The following is a 15,364-nucleotide window of genomic DNA, read 5'->3' as shown; positions in this document are numbered from 1 at the left end:
CTACTAAAAATACAAAAAAATTAGCCAGGTGTGGTGGTGGGTGCCTGTAATCCCAGCTACTTGGGAGGCTGAGGCAGGAGAATTGCTTGAACCCGGGAGGTGGAGGTTGCGTGAGCCAAGATCCCGACATTGTACTCCAGCCTGGGTGACAAGAGTGAGACCGTCTCATAAAAAAAAAAAAAAAAAAAAAATTAGCTGGACATGGTGGTGTGTGCCTGTAGTCCCAGCTAGCCGCCACAGGGATCTTTTGCCCTTTTTGCTTTAGCCAAAAACATTTTTTTTGTATTTTTAAAAATTATTTGTTTGTTTATTTATTTATTTATTTATTTGAGGCAGGGTTTTGCTCTGTCACCCAGGCTGGATGGAGTGCAGTAGCGTGATCCTGTCTCACTGCAGCCTCGACCTCTCTAGGCTGAGGTGATCCTCCGACGTCAGCCTCCAGAGTAGCTGGAACTGTAGGCGTACGCCACCACACTCGGCTGATTTTTTTTTTCTTTTTTTTTTTTTGAGATGGGGTCTCACTCTGTCTCCCAAGCTGGAGTGCAGTGGTGCAATCTCGGCTCACTGCAACCTCCGCATCCCGGGTTCTAGCGATTCTCCTGCCTCAGCCTCCCGATTAGTTGGGATTTCAGGTGCCTGCCACCACGCCCGGCTAATTTTTGTATGCTTTGTAGAGATGGGGTTTCGCTATGTTGCCCAGGCTGTGTTTTTGTTTGTGTTTTTAGAGACAGCCTGTCACTCAGGCTGGAGTGCAGTGGTGAAATCATTGCTTGCTGTAGCCTCGAACTCCTTGGCTCAACTGATCCTCCCATCTCAGCCTCCTGTGTAACTGGGACTACAGGCATGCAACCACCATGCCTGGCTAACTTTTAAATTTTTTGTAGAGATGGGGTCCTTGCTATATTGTCCAGGCTGATTTCAATCTCCTGGCCTCAAATGATCCTCCCGCCTTGGCCTCCCAAGGTGCTAGGATTGCAAACATGAGCCATCATGCCCAGTATCCAAAACATTTGAGATACAGTAATTTCGGAAAAAAAAAAAAAAAAAAAAAAGGCCAGCTGGGCGTGGTGGCTCACGCCTGTAATCCCAGCACTTTGGGAGGCTGAGGCAGGCGGATCACCTGAGGTCGGGAGTTCGAGACCAGCCTGACCAACATGGAGAAACCCTGTCTCTACTAAAAATACAAAATTAGTCAGGCGTGGTGGCATATGCCTGTAATTCCAGCTACTTGGGAGGCTGAGGCAGGAGAATTGCTTGAACCTGGGAGGCAGAGGTTGCAGTGAGCCGAGACCACGCCATTGCACTCCAGCCTGCACTCTGTCTCAAAAAAAAAAAAAAAGGCCATGCGCAGTGGCTCACACCTGTACTATAATCCCAGCACTTTGGGAGGCCAAGGCAGGCAGATCACCTGAGATCAGGAGTTTGATGCCAGCCTGGCCAACGTGGTGAAACCCCGTCTCTACTACAAATACAAAAAATGAGCCAGGTGTGGTGGCACGTGCCTATAATCCCAGCTACTTGGGAGGCTGAGGCAGGAGAATTGCTTGAACCCAGGAGGTGGAGGTTGCAGTGAGCCGAGATCACGCCACTGCACTCCAGCCTGGGGGACGGAGTGAGACTCTGTCTAAAAAAACAAAAAATTTCAAGTCTCCCCATTGCCCAAATACATGTGCAACCCTTGTTACATGTCAAGTTGCTGGCTTGACCTACAAGTCCCTTTCTTTTCTTTTTTTTGAGACAGAGTCTCGCTCTGCTGCCGAGGCTGGAGTGCAGCGGTGAGATCTCAGCTCACTGCAACCAGTTCATCATGTTGGCCAGGCTGGTCTTGAACTCCTAACATCAGGTGATCCTCCTGTCTGGCCTCCCAAAGTGTGGGGATTACAAGCGTGAACCACTGCCCCCAGCCACAATACCCCCTACTTTTTTTTTTTTTTTTTTTTTTTTTTTTTTTTTAAGACATAGTCTCTCTCTGTCACCCAGGCTAGAGTGCAGTGGTGCGATCTCGGCTTGCTGCAACCTCTGCCTCCCGGGTTCAAGTGATTTCCCTGGCTCAGCCTCCCGAGTAGCTGGGATTACAGGCGTGCGCCACCACACCCGGCTAATTTTTAATATTTTTGGTAGAGATGGGGTTTCACCATGTTTGCCAGGCTGGTCTTGAACTCTTGACCTCAAATGATCCTCCCAAAGTGCTGGGACTACAGTGCCCACCACCATGCCCGGCTAATTTTTGTATTTTTAGTAGAGCTGGGGTTTCACCATGTTGGCCAGGCTTGTCTTGAACTCCTGGGTTCAAGCTATCCCCCTCTCCCCAACCCCTGCCACGCCTCGGCTTCCCAAAGTGCTGGGGTTACAAACGTGAGCCACTGCTCCCAGCCACAATTCCCTTTCTATGCAAATCTCTTGCACGCATTGTCTACAGCTCCTGGTTTCAACTCTCGCCTCCCACTCCCTTTTCCATCTAGTGTTTCCATTTCCACACCTCTCGCTAAGGTCACCAATGACCACCTGGCTACTGTGAATTCTATAACTATTTCTCAGGTGTCATCTTGCCTGACCACTCCTGCAGCCTCAGACACTGTTGCCCACACCCACCTCCTTGAAACTCTTTTTGTTCTGTGAGTTTCTAGACTGACTTCTTCCCCTACCCTGGTTTCGGTTGCCATCCCTATGCTAACGACTTCCAGGTTTACGAGATCTCTAGACGTCATCCTACTTCCTGGACGTCTCTGCCAGGACGTTCTCCAGACTTGCCAAACTCTACATTTATTTTATTTTTATTTATTTATTTTTTGAGACAAGATCTCCCTCTGTCACCCAGGCTGGATTGCGGTGGTGCAGTCTCTACTCGCTGCAGCCTCAATCTCCTGGGCTCAAGTAAACCTCCCACCTCAGCCTCCCATGTAGCTGGGATTACAGGCGTATACCATCACACCTAGCTAATTTTTAAATTTTTTGTAGAGATGGGGTCTCACTATGCTACCCAGGCTGGTCTCGGACTCCTAGCCTCAAGATACCCTCCAGCCTTGGCCTCCCAAAGTGCTGGGATTACAGGCGTGAGCCACCACGCCCTGGCCTCACCAAACTCTATACATTCAAAATGGAACCCATCATCTTCCTGTCTCCTATTTTGGTAAATGGTACCACTATCCAATCAGTGACCTAAGGTGGAAACTCCCAGATTCCAGCCCTCTTTTCTAGATTCTCGCCTCTCTCACCCTGCACATCCAAATGGCTCCCGGGTCCTGCCCACTTTAACAGCCCCCATCAGGTTCTGCCCCCACTCCCTGCCCCTGTCTAATTTCTGGCCACCATGATTTCACTCCAAGATGGCGGCATAACCTGTTAGGTGGTTCCCCTCCTTTATCTTTCTCCTTGAATCCCAGTTCCACAGGGGCTGCTGGAGAGGTTAAAAGTATCTGACCAGGTACTTCGCCTTTCATGACTCCCTACACCCAGAGTAAGGTTCAAAGTTCGTAATTCCACATACAGACTCTCCATGACTTGGCCTTTGCTTGCTGGAGTCCTGGGCTTCATTGACATTTCCTGTCTCCCTTTTTGTTCCATCCAGTCATTTGAATCTCTTGCCCCCACCAAGTCACCCTGTGCCTGGGTTCAGGCCCCTTTTCCTGCCTGAATCTCCTGTGTTTTCTCCAAGGCACCAGTGCCTCTCCACACTGTTCACCTCAACCACTCCTCTGGGGTGTGTGTGTGTGTGTGTGTGTGTGCGTGTGTTTTGTTGTTGTGTTTTTGAGACAGGGTCTCACTCTGTTGCCTCAGCTGGAGTGCAGTGGCACAATCATAGCTCACGGTAGCCTTGACCTCCTGGGCTCAAGCCATCCTCCTGCTTCAGCCTCCCGAGTAGCTGAGACCACAGGTGTATGCCATCATACCCAGCTAATTTTTTTTTTTTTTTTTTTTTGGTAGAGTTGGGGTCTTGCTATGTAGCCCAGGTAGGTCTCGAACTTCTGGGCTCAAGCGAGCCTCCCACCTCGTCCTCTAGGACTGAGCCAGCGAGATCCTGCCTCAAGTCCCTCTGAGATGCCCCTTCTAAGTCCTCCCTCTTTCCCTCCCTTGAGGATCCCAGGAAGGAGATGGGACCCCTTTTCTCGTCTCTCCCCCAGGTGAGAAGATTTGGCCCGGTTTTACTTTTGGTGGCGTGTTTTATCCAAACAATAGGTCTTTTTGTTTTCTTTTTTCCAATAGGAAATTGCAGTACGGAAGGCGCTCTTTCAGAGGGCACACGGGAGATTCCAAATGTGTCGGGTATTGTGCGGGGTCCGGGCTCCCAGCACAGACCCAGGGGCACATCTCTGCCACCTTCCCCTCCCATCCCCAGCCACGGCGTGCGGGAAGTGCTCATGCCTGCTTCCTAGATTGGGCCTTGGCTTTGGCCTCATAGGCTGTCTTCCGAATCTCCAGGGAGTGGGCGAATGACCACCCCGCCATCACCAAGCTCAGCTTACAACCCCACCTTCCCTCTAAGCTCCATCCGGGAGAGCGAGATCCAGCCAAGGCCGCCCCGAGGGGGAGCTCTGCAGGGAGGTGGAGGCGCTCGGAACAAGGAGACTCCAGCGAGTGCAAAACGAAAGGCTTTTATTGAAAAATATCAAGTGCCCCTTCCAGGGCTGCCGGTCCCTGCCCAGCGCGAGCATGGGGGCAGCGGCCCGATGGGGCTCGATGGGGCGGTCAAGTATTGGCAGGCACCCAGGCCCCGTGCTCCAGAAGGGTGAGGTTTCACAGTCCATGCAGTTTGGTCCCTGGGCCCCGAAGTCGACTCCCCGGCTCGCAAAGCGGTGGCTGCTGGGGAGGCCGCCCCAGTCCAGCGCGGGGGCTTCCTGGCTTCTGGGGGTGGGCTGGCCTCCGAGGCAAGGCTGCACGCTGGATGGCCTGGTGCGCGCTCCAGCTCGCGGTGGTGGCGGTGGTGGTGGTGGTGGTGGTGGTGATGGTGGGGTCTCCCTGCGTCTGTCCCTTAGACGTAGTCCTTGCGGTCGTAGGCTGTGCCTATGCTGGCTCCCGGGCCTGTGGAGCGCGGCGCGGAGTAGACGACCTTGGTGGCTGTGTACTTCTTCTCGCGTGGGGGACACGAGCAGCAGAGCAGCGCGCCCCCCAGCAGCTGCAGCGCCGCGGCCGCCCAGCCCACGTACAGGCCCGCGCCCATCTCGCGCTTCTGCGCCTCGGGCACCACGGGGTTGTAGAAGTCCCGGATAATGGTGTTGGCCGACCAGGACACCGGCACGAGGGTGAGCAGGGCGGCGAGAAGGAAAAGCACGCCCGCCACGATGGTGATCTTGGCCTTGGCCGTGTCGTCCTGCACGCAGTTGGTGCACTGGGCGCCCACCAGCGCCACTAGCAGCCCGAAGGCGGCCAGCAGGATGGCCACCACGATGAGAGCGCGGGCCGCCTGCAGGTCCTGCGGCAGTGCCAGCAGCGAGTCGTACACCTTGCACTGCATCTGGCCGGTGCTCTGCACGACGCAGTTCATCCACAGGCCCTCCCAGATGTTCTGCGACGTGATGATGTTGCTGCCGATGAAGGCCGACACGCGCCACATGGGCAGCGCGCAGCACACGATGGTGCCCAGCCAGCCCAGCACGGCCAGCGCGGTGCCCGTGATCTCCAGGCCCATGGACATGGCTGCCGCGGCAAGGCCCGCTCCACCGGGTGGCTCCGGGTGCGGGGAGACGAGGGGCCGGGGCCGCTGGGCCTGGCGGGAGCTGCGGCGCCCCGACGGACGGACGGACGGACCGGCTGACTCACCGACGGCGCGCGCTAACGGCTCCGCTCCACAAGCTCTCGCCGCGGCTGCGCCTGCACCTGCCTGTGGCTTTGTGGGCGGGCGGCGGCGACTGGGCTGGCCCTGGGCTGGGGCCTGTGCGTCTTAGCTAAGTGCCCAGCGCTCCGGTGGGGGCGGGAGGGGCGGAGCCGCGCTCTCCAGGGCCTGAGGACAGTGACGTGGCCCCTGCCTCCCACCTTCACCGAGCGTCCTGGGAGGAAGGACTTGGCCCTGCGCGGCCCACAACGCCGGGGTAGGGGGGTTGCCAAGGAAGGGCGGGACCTGCCCCAGCCCCCGCCCCTCGGTCCTTGTCCCTCTCTGCTCGGGAATGAATTCTCCGGGGCAAAACCGAGGACGGGATGCGTCAGGGGCTTGGGGTGCAAATCCCAAAGAATTTGACACGGCTTCTCTCTCCTCACCACTTTGGGCGCTTTTGGCACGTGCCGCGTGGGGATGGGGGCGTTGCCAATTATCCCGGAACGGCGGGGTGGGGAGAACCAGGGTGGGCGTGGCCGCCGCTGTTTGCAGGAGCCGCGCACCTGCTGCTCGGCACCTCCCGCACACACGTCGCACAGGCTTAGCCTGAGTCCGGGCGGTGGGGTTGTCCAGCCCAGGAGTTGCTGGGCCCAGAAGCCAGGGACTGCCTGCAAAGGTACCCAAAAGATGCCCTTAAGCCTAACTAAGCTCAAATTCCTCTCCAGCTCTCCCTCCAGTTCCCATCGTTGGCCGTGAGCCTGCATGCCTTTAGCTAAGCTGCTCTCCCCTCCCAGAAGTCCCCCCTCCTCCCATTGAGTCCCCTCCCCTCCCCTCTCCGAGCCCTGTCCTCCCTCCCTTTGAGCCTGAGTCAGGGCTGAGGTCCACCTTAATGAAATGGTGGTGAAAGAGGTTCGATCTCCGCAAAAGTGGGAAATCGGGCAGGACCGAGCACCGTGGTGGCTGACTCCTGTAATCCCCGCACTTTGGGAGGCTGAGAAGGGAGGATTGCTTGAGACCAGGAGTTCGACACCAGCCTGGGCAACATAGTGAGACCCCGTCTCTATAAAAAATTAAAAAACTTGCCAGGTGTGGTGGCGTGTTCCTGTAGTCCCAACTACTCTGGAGGCTCAGGCAGGAAATTACTTGAGCCCAGGAGTTCGAGGCTGCAGTGAGCTATGATCACACCACTGCACTCCAGCCTGGGCATCAGAGCAGACCTTGTCTTAAAAAAAAAAAAAAAGTTGGGAAGTCAGAAATGCTACCCACAAAGCCCTAGCTGTCACACCTGGACAATCGTTTCCACTTCTTCACCAAGCTCAGAGCCCTTCAGATTTGGCCTTGGAGGTTCAGCCTGGGCTGTTCCTGACCCCATCCTCTCTCTTCCCCTCAGAGCAGCCCTTGCATACCACATGCCTCTGCCTCAGGGTCCCTTCACTTGCTATCCCCTGTACGTGGAACATGCCTGCAGACATCCACATGGCTTACTCCTAACTGCCTTCAGCTTTTTGCTCTCAGTGAGTCTTTCCCGGACCACCCTATTTAAAACTGCAGCTTCTGGCTGGCTCATGCCTGTAATCCCAGCACTTTGGGAGGCTGAGGTGGGTGGATCACTTGAGGTCAGGAGTTCCAGACCAGCCTGGCCGATGTGGCGAAATCCCGTCTCTACTAAAAATACAAAAATTAGCCAGGCGTGGTGGTACACGCCTGTAATCCCAGCTACTCGGGAGGCTGAGGCAAGAGAATTGCTTGAACCCAGGAGGTGGAGGTTGCAGTGAGCTGAGATCACACCCCTGCACTCCAGCCTGGCCGACAAAGCGAGACTCTGTCTCAAAATTAAATAAATAAAATAAAATTGCAGTTTCTTACTCCACAATGGTCTGCCTCCCTTTAATACTTTATATTCTGCTTAGCATTTAACACCATCGGACAATATTCTATATTTTTCTTATTTATGTTTCATTGTACTTAAAAAATTTTTTGATTGGCAATGATTGTACCTACGCGTGACAAACACAGTGATGTTTTAAAACATAGAATGTATAGTAATCAGATCAGGGTAATTGGCGTATTCATCATCTCAAACTTTTATTTCTTTGTGCTGGGAACGTTCAATAACTTATTCATTTATTTATTTATTTTAGAGACAGTGTCTTGCTCTGTCACCCAGGCTGGAGTGCAGTGGTACTATCATAGCTCACTGCAGCCTTGAATTCTTGGGCTTAAGCAATCCTCCAGCTTTAGCCTCCCAAGTAGCTGGGACTACAGGCATATACCACCAAGCCCACCTAATTGTTTCATTTTTTTTTGTAGAGATGGGGTCTCACTGTGTTGCCCAGGCTGGTCTTGAACTCCTGGTCTCAAGCAATCCCCCTACCTTGGCATCCCGAAGTGCTAGGATTACAGGTGTGAGCCGCAGCACCCAGCCTATTTTTTTTTTTTTTTAAACGGAATCTTGCTCTGTTGACCAGGCTGGAGTGCAGTGGTGCAATCTCGGCTCACTGCAACCTCCACCTCCCTGGTTCAAGCAATTCTTCTGCCTCAGCCTCCCAAGTAGCTGGGACTACGGGTGCGTGCCACCACGCCCAGCTAATTTTTGTATTTTTAGTAGAGATGGGGTTTCACCATATTGGCCAGGTGGTCTCAAACTCCTGACCTCATGATCTGCCCGCCTTGGCCTCCCAAAGTGCTGGGATTACAGGTGTGAGCCATGGCGCCCAGCCAATTTTTAAATTGTTTCTTTCTTTCTGTTCCAGTATGTCAACTCCATTGGGACATCTGTAATGTCCCAGAACAGGCAAGAATTTTGCTGTTTTTATTCACTGCTGCATTCCTATTGCCTAGAATGCTGTTGGGTACTCAACAGAGAGTCGATTTAGTGACTTGAATGAAGGGAAGACTTTCTCATGTTCCTTCAACCTTGCCTATCCAGGCTTTCCTACTGGCATAAATGACTGATAAAGGGATACTGCTGTGCTGAGTCAAGGGGGCTTGGTCATCTTATAGGAGTCAAGGGCTCTTCCAGAGAGAAGAGAGACCCCGTTGAGCTGGTCCTTGGGGTTTTTCGGGGTTGCCTCCATATCTCAAATCACAGACATGCAGCCTGTGCCCTCTTCTGTAAATGCCTAAGCCTTGGAGTGATAGAAGAGCAAGAAACATGGCTGGGTGCGGTGGCTCACGCCTGTAATCCCAGCACTTTGGGAGGCTGAGGCAGGTGGATCACCTGAGGTCAGGAGTTCGAGACCAGCCTGGCCAGCATGGTGAAACCCCATCTCTACTAAAAATACAAAAATTAGCCGGGTGTGGTGGCATGCACCTGTAGTGCCAGCTACTCGAGAGGCTGTGGCATGAGAATCACTTGAACCCAGGAGGCAGTGGTTGCAGTGAGCTGAGATCGTACCACTGCACTCCAGCCTGGGCGACAGGGCGAGACTCCATCTCAAAAAAATAAAAAAAAAAGAAGAAGAGTAAGAAACAGAATCAGGGGCTCATGGAAACCAGGGTCCTACTTCTTTCAGGAGCAAAGGTCTTGGGCTGTGCCTATTGGGCAGGGCCTGGGCAGATCTGGGAGTGCCAGTCCAGAGGGCCCAGCTGGTGCTGGGTGGAGCTGTTCTAGAGGAAGTTCATATAGCCCAAGTCCTCCAGTAGACTACTGGCTGCTACAGTTTCCTGGTGAGTGGGGGTGGCTCTGGGCCAGAAGAAAAGTAGACCCTCCAGGTGGTGTGGCTGGGCTTAGACTGGGGGCTGAGGCCCAGAGTGGCCCCCACTGCACTGCCAGTTGTGCCTGGATCGGGCACTGCAAGCTGTACTCCTGCTGGCTTTGAGGCTGGTGAAAGTCACGTCGCCTCTCTTAGCCTCAGTTTCCTCCTCTATAAAATGAGGGAAATGCTGTCTGCCTGACTCACTTCCAGGGTTATGGTGAGAATAGAGGCGATGTTAAGTGTGCTATAAAGCAGAAAACAGCCAGGCAGGGCGTGTATACGTGCAGAGAAATTGCACAGAGAAAGGGTAGATCTGAACTTGAGCCTGGCTTTGCTCTCCTGGGTCACGAGCACTTGAGCTAGTCCTTTCACCACCTTGAGCCTCAGTTTCCCCATTTGTGAGACAAGAGTTATCCTGAGTTGGTTGGGTTTGGGGCTTGTCCCTGAGCCTGGGGGAGGTGGACCTGCTGGGCAGGGCTGCACTGAGATGAAGCCAGCAGGACAGAGCTTCATGCCCAGAGGCCAAACTTCAGGGACTTTGCAAATAAGACTTTGCCTCTGGGCAAACACAGCTCCAATCAGCTTTTTGCTCAATACCTACCATGATTCCTACAATTCAATAATAAAAAGACAAATAAACCAATTAAAAAATGGCCAAAGAAACTGAGCGGACGTTTAGAATAGAGAAAGAAGTTATAAAAATGGCCAATAAATGTGACTAGGGGGCGGTATCTCACGGCTGTGATCTCGGCACTTTGTGAGGCCAAGGCAGGAGGATCGCTTGAGGCCAGGAGTTTAAGACCAGCTTGGGCAACATAGCGAGACCTTGTCTCTACTTAAAAAAAAAAAGAAATTAGCCAGGGATGGTGGTGCACACCTGTAGTCCCAGCTACTTGGGAGGCTGAGATGGGAGAATTGCTTGAGCCCAGGAGTTTGAGGCTTCAGTGAGCTATGACTGTGTTACTGCACTCCAATCTGGGCAAGGGAGCGAGACTGTGTCTCAAAAAAAAAAAAAAAAAAAAAAAGTCCAATAAATACATGAAAAGATGCTCAACATCATTGGTCATTAGATAAATGCAAATCAAAGCCACAAAGAGATACCACTTTGCACCCACTAGGGAGGCAGTAATCAAATAACAAATGTTGATGAGGATGTGGAGAAATTGACACCCCGATACATTGCTGGTGGCAATGTAAGTGGGGCATCTGCTGTGGAAAACAATCTGGTGGTCCTTCAGAAGATTACATTGCTGACTCATGTTACTGTATGACTCAGCAATTTTCCTCCAGGAATACCCAAGAGTCACAAAAGCGTATGAGCAGGTCAGACAAAAAAAAAAACTTGTACCTGAATGTTTGTAGCAACATTAAGCATAATAGCCAAAAAGTGGAAACATCCTAAATGTTCATCAACTGATGAATGGGTAAATAAAATGTGGTCTAGCCATACAAAGGAATATTATGCAGCCATTAAAAAGGAACAAAGTACTGATACATGTTGCAACATGAATGAACCTTGAAAACATTGCAGTAAGTGAAAGAGGCAGGACCATCTATTGTATGATTTCATTTATTTATTTATTTATTTATTTTTTGAGACAGAGTATCACTCTGTTGGCCAGCCTGGAGTGCAGTGGCACCATCTCAGCTCACTGCAACCTCCACCTCCTGGACTCAAGTGATTCTCCTGCTTCAGCCTCCCGATTAGCTGGGATTACAGGCATGTGCCACCACGCCCGGCTAATTTCCATAGTTTTAGTAGAGATGGGGTTCACCATATTGGCCAGGCTGGTCTCGAACTCCTGACCTCAGGTAATCCGCCCACCTCAGCCTCCCAAACTGCTGGGATTACAGGCGTGAGCTACCGTGCCTGGCCCTGATTCCATTTATTAAAACATATTCAGGGCTGTGTGTGGTGGCTCATACCTGTAATCCCAGCACTTTGGGAGGCTGAGGTGGGCGAATCACAAGGTCAAGAAATTGAAATCATCCTGGCCAACATGGTGAAACCCCGTCTCTACTAAAAATACAAAAATTAGCCGGGCTTGGTGGCATGTGCCTGTAGTCCCAGCTACTTGGGAGGCTGAGACAGGAGAATCACTTGAACCCAGGAAGTGGAGGTTGCAGTGAGCTATCGCGCCACTGCACTCCAGCCTGGCAAAGGAGACAGACTCTGTCAAAAAAAAAAAAAAAAAAAAATTCTGAATAGGGAAATCTACCAAGACAAAGATTATAGCAGTGGTTGTCAGGGGCTGGGGTGAGGATGTTGGGAGAAAATAGGTACAGGGTTTCTTTCTGCAGGTGGTGAAAATGTTCTACAGTTGATTGTGGTAATGATGGTTGTATAACTCTGTGAATATACTAAAAATCATTGACTTGTACAATTTTTTTTTTTTTGAGATGGAGTCTCGCTCTGTCCCCCAGGCTGGAGTGCAGTGGCATGATCTCTGCTCACTGCAACTTCTGCTTCCTGGGTTCAAGCAATTCTCCTGTCTCAGCCTCCTGAGTAGCTGGGACTACAGGAGCACGCCACCATGCCCAGCTAATTTTTGTATTTTTCACTATATTGGTCAGGCTGGTCTCGAACTCCTGACCTCAAGTGATCCACCCACCTCGGCCTCCCAAAGTGCTGGAATTACAGGCATCAGCCACCGCGCATGCCCGGCCAGCTTGTTTTCTGCTTTATAGCACACTTAACCATTGCCTCTATTCTCACCATAACCCTGGAAGTGTGTCATGCAGGCAGCATTTCCCTCATTTTATAGAGGAGGAAACTGAGGCTAAGAGAGGCGACGTGACTTTCACTAGCCTCAAAGCCAGCAGGAGTAGAGCTTGCAGCGCCCGATCCAGGCACAACTGGCAGTGCAGTGGGGGCCACTCTGGGCCTCAGCCCCCAGTCTAAGCCCAGCCACACCACCTGGAGGGTCCACTTTTCAAATGGATTACCATTTGAATTGGTGAGTTGTATGGTATGGAAATGGTGTTTCAATAAATCTGTTAAAATAAAAACCAGTGTGGTGTTTGGACCTGCAGTGTATGTCTGAGTGTGTCACCTGAGTGTGTGGGTGCCTAGAGAGTGCAATGCAGGCATCTTTTCTTCTTCTTCTTCATTTTTTTTCCGAGACACAGTCTTGCTCTGTTGCCCAGGCTGGAATGCAGTGGCATGATCATAGCTCATCACTGCAGGTTCAACCTCCTGGGCTCAAGCAATCCTCCCACCTCAGCCTCTTGAATAGCTAGGACTACAGGTGAGTGCCACCATGCCCACATAATTATTTTTATGTTTTGTGGAGATGGAGATTTTGCTATGTTGCCCAGGCTGGTCTTGAACTCCTGGACTCAAAAGATCCTCCTGCCTTAGCCTCCCAAAGCGCTGGGAGTATAGGTGTGAGCCACCATGCCCAGCCTGCTGGTGCTTTTTTTTTTTTTTTTTGAGACGGAGTTTTGCTCTTGTTGCCCAGGCTGGAGTGCAATGGTGCGATCTCCGCCCACTGCAACCTCCGCCTCCCTGGTTCAAGCTATTCTCCTGCCTCAGCCTCCTGAGTAGCTGGGATTACAGGCGGCCACCACCACGCCCAGCTAATTTGTTTGTATTTTTAGTAGAGACAGGGTTTCACCATGTTGGCCAGGCTGGTCTTGAACTCCTGACCTCAGATGATTCTGCCTGCCTCAGCCTCCCAAAGTGCTGGGATTACAGGCATGGCCACAGTGCCCGGCTGCTTTTTAATGGGAAATGGTATGAAGGGGTGGAGTGGGAGTGAGGCTTGGAGTCTCCAGGCATAATGGACGCCCCTCCTCCACTCCTGAACCTCCTGTCCAGAAGCAACAGCATGACCCGGCAGTGGGATTAGCTGCTCCAGGTGTGGAGCCCTGCAGTAAATGCTGAGTGTCCACGGGGAAGGGGAGCTCTGCACCTGCTCTGGTCCAGGAGGGCTTCCTGTAGGAGACTGAGCAGGAGCTGGGGAGGTGACGAGGTGTGTTTGCACAGAAGGGTGTGTGTGTGTAAGAGAGATTCCAGGAAGCAAAGGGCTAGAAAAAGAGGAATTGAGAGAGCTGCACCCACAGCTGGGAGATTAGCCTGTTCTCTGTCTCCCACCTGGTATCCATCCCCCAAGAAAGTCCCCAGCGCACCATGCCTCTCCCTTACTGCAACTACTGCATTCTCTTCCTCCTGTACCAGCCTGTCCCTCTCCTCTCCCCAGTCGGTAATATCTACGAGGGTCAGGATCCTGCAGTCTCTAGCATCAGAAGAGATGAGGATTGGCCGGGTGCGGCGGCTCACGCCTGTAATCCCAGCACTTTGGGAGGCCGAGGTGGGCGGATCATCTGAGTTCAGGAGTTTGAGACCAGCCTGACCAACATGACAAAACCCCGTCTCTACTAAAAATACAAAAACTTAGCCGGGTGTGGTGGGCGCCTGTAATCCCAGCTACTCTGGAGGCTAAGGCAGGAGAATTGCTTGAACCCGGGAGGTGGAGGCTGCAGTGAGCCAACATCGAGCCATTGCACTCCAGCCTGGGCAACAAGAGAGAAACTCCGTCTGAAAAAAAAAAAAAAGAAAAAAAAAGAGAGATGAAATTGTGTGCAGAACCGTGGAGGAGAGGAGCCTACTGTCTGTGGGGCTTTGGGTCCTCCATTGCTCTGGCTGGGGGACTCACTGTGCAAAGCCCATGGAGAAAGGGGCACTGGAAGTCCGTGCATGCATACTGAGATCCTGAAGAAACATCACCCCTTGTCTGGCCGTAGAGTGTGGGTGTCAGTGTGGTGGTGCTGTATGTGTATTTGTGTGTGCGTGTGAGTGTGCATGACTGTAGGTGTGTGTGCAGCATGTGATCAAATCCAGGTAACTGAGCATGACATTTGTGGCTGATTGTGTGCCTGTGTGTGTATCGGTGGGTGTGCAGTATTTGTGTGTGGTGTGTCTGGGTGTGTGGGGATGAGACATGAACAGTAACAATAATGCACGTCACCAAATATGTTTTAGGCCGGGCTCGGTGACTCACGCCTGTAATTCCAGCACTTTGAGAGGCCAAAGAGAGCAGATTACCTGAGGTCAGGAGTTCGAGCCCAGTCTGGCCAACATGGTGAAACTCCGTCTCTACTATAACTACAAAAATTAGCTGGGCGTGGTGGTCCACACCTGTAGTTCCAGCTACTAGGGAGGCTGAGGCAGGAGGATCATTAGAACCTGGGAGGCAGAGGTTGTAGTGAACTGAGATCTCGCCATTGCACTCCAGGATGGGCGACAGAGCGAGACCCAAAAAACAAAACAAACAAAACAAAAACAAAACTAAATATATGTTTTAAACCTTCTTGTCAGTTTCATTTGCTCTGAACTATGTTCCCAGGTCTTGGCCAGAGGTTGCAAACTGCAGCCCAGGGGCAGAATTTTATCTGCAGTAAAGTTTTTTATCTGCCAGTACAAAGTTTTTCTCAAATCTGAAATAGAATGCCTCTAGGTGGGGTATGCATACTTCACTTACTACTGGCATTCCACAACTATTCTCTCTTTTTTTCCCTCCCTCCCTCCCTCCCTCCTTCCTTCCTTCCTTCCTTCCTTTTCTCTCTCTCTCTCTTTTTTTTTTTAGACAGAGTCTCTGTCGCCCAGGCTGGAGTGTAGTGGCGCGATCTCGGCTCACTGCAACCTCTGCCTCCCGGGTTCAAGAGATTCTCCTGCCTCAGCCTCCCGAGTAGCTGGGACTACAGGCATGTACCACCACGCCTGCCTAATTTTTGTATTTTTAGTAGAGATAGGGTTTTGTCATGTTGGGCAGGCTGGTCTTGAACTCCTGCCCACTTTGGCCTCCCAAAGTGTTGGGATTACAGGCATGAATCACTGCACCCACTCTCTGTTTTCTTAAAAATAAAAAAAAGTTCTGAACTGAGATAAAACACACCTATTCTCTTTTGTGTTTTA

The 15,364-nt window shown here is 51.9% G+C and overlaps 1 protein-coding gene across 1 annotated transcript; it reads right to left on the bottom strand.

Moving 5' to 3' along the window:
* Nucleotides 1-4,576: 4,576 nt before the first annotated feature.
* Nucleotides 4,577-5,853, bottom strand: CLDN3 (claudin 3). Its single transcript, XM_054495362.1, has one exon. The coding sequence runs from the start codon at nt 5,630-5,632 to the stop codon at nt 4,970-4,972; it is 663 nt and encodes a 220-aa protein (XP_054351337.1). The 5' UTR covers nt 5,633-5,853; the 3' UTR covers nt 4,577-4,969.
* Between the last annotated feature and the right edge of the window lie 9,511 nt (nt 5,854-15,364).

Source organism: Pongo pygmaeus, chromosome 6, assembly GCF_028885625.2.
Source record: "Pongo pygmaeus isolate AG05252 chromosome 6, NHGRI_mPonPyg2-v2.0_pri, whole genome shotgun sequence".
NCBI classification, from domain to species: domain Eukaryota; kingdom Metazoa; phylum Chordata; class Mammalia; order Primates; family Hominidae; genus Pongo; species Pongo pygmaeus.
This window is presented reverse-complemented; position numbering and strand designations above follow the sequence as displayed.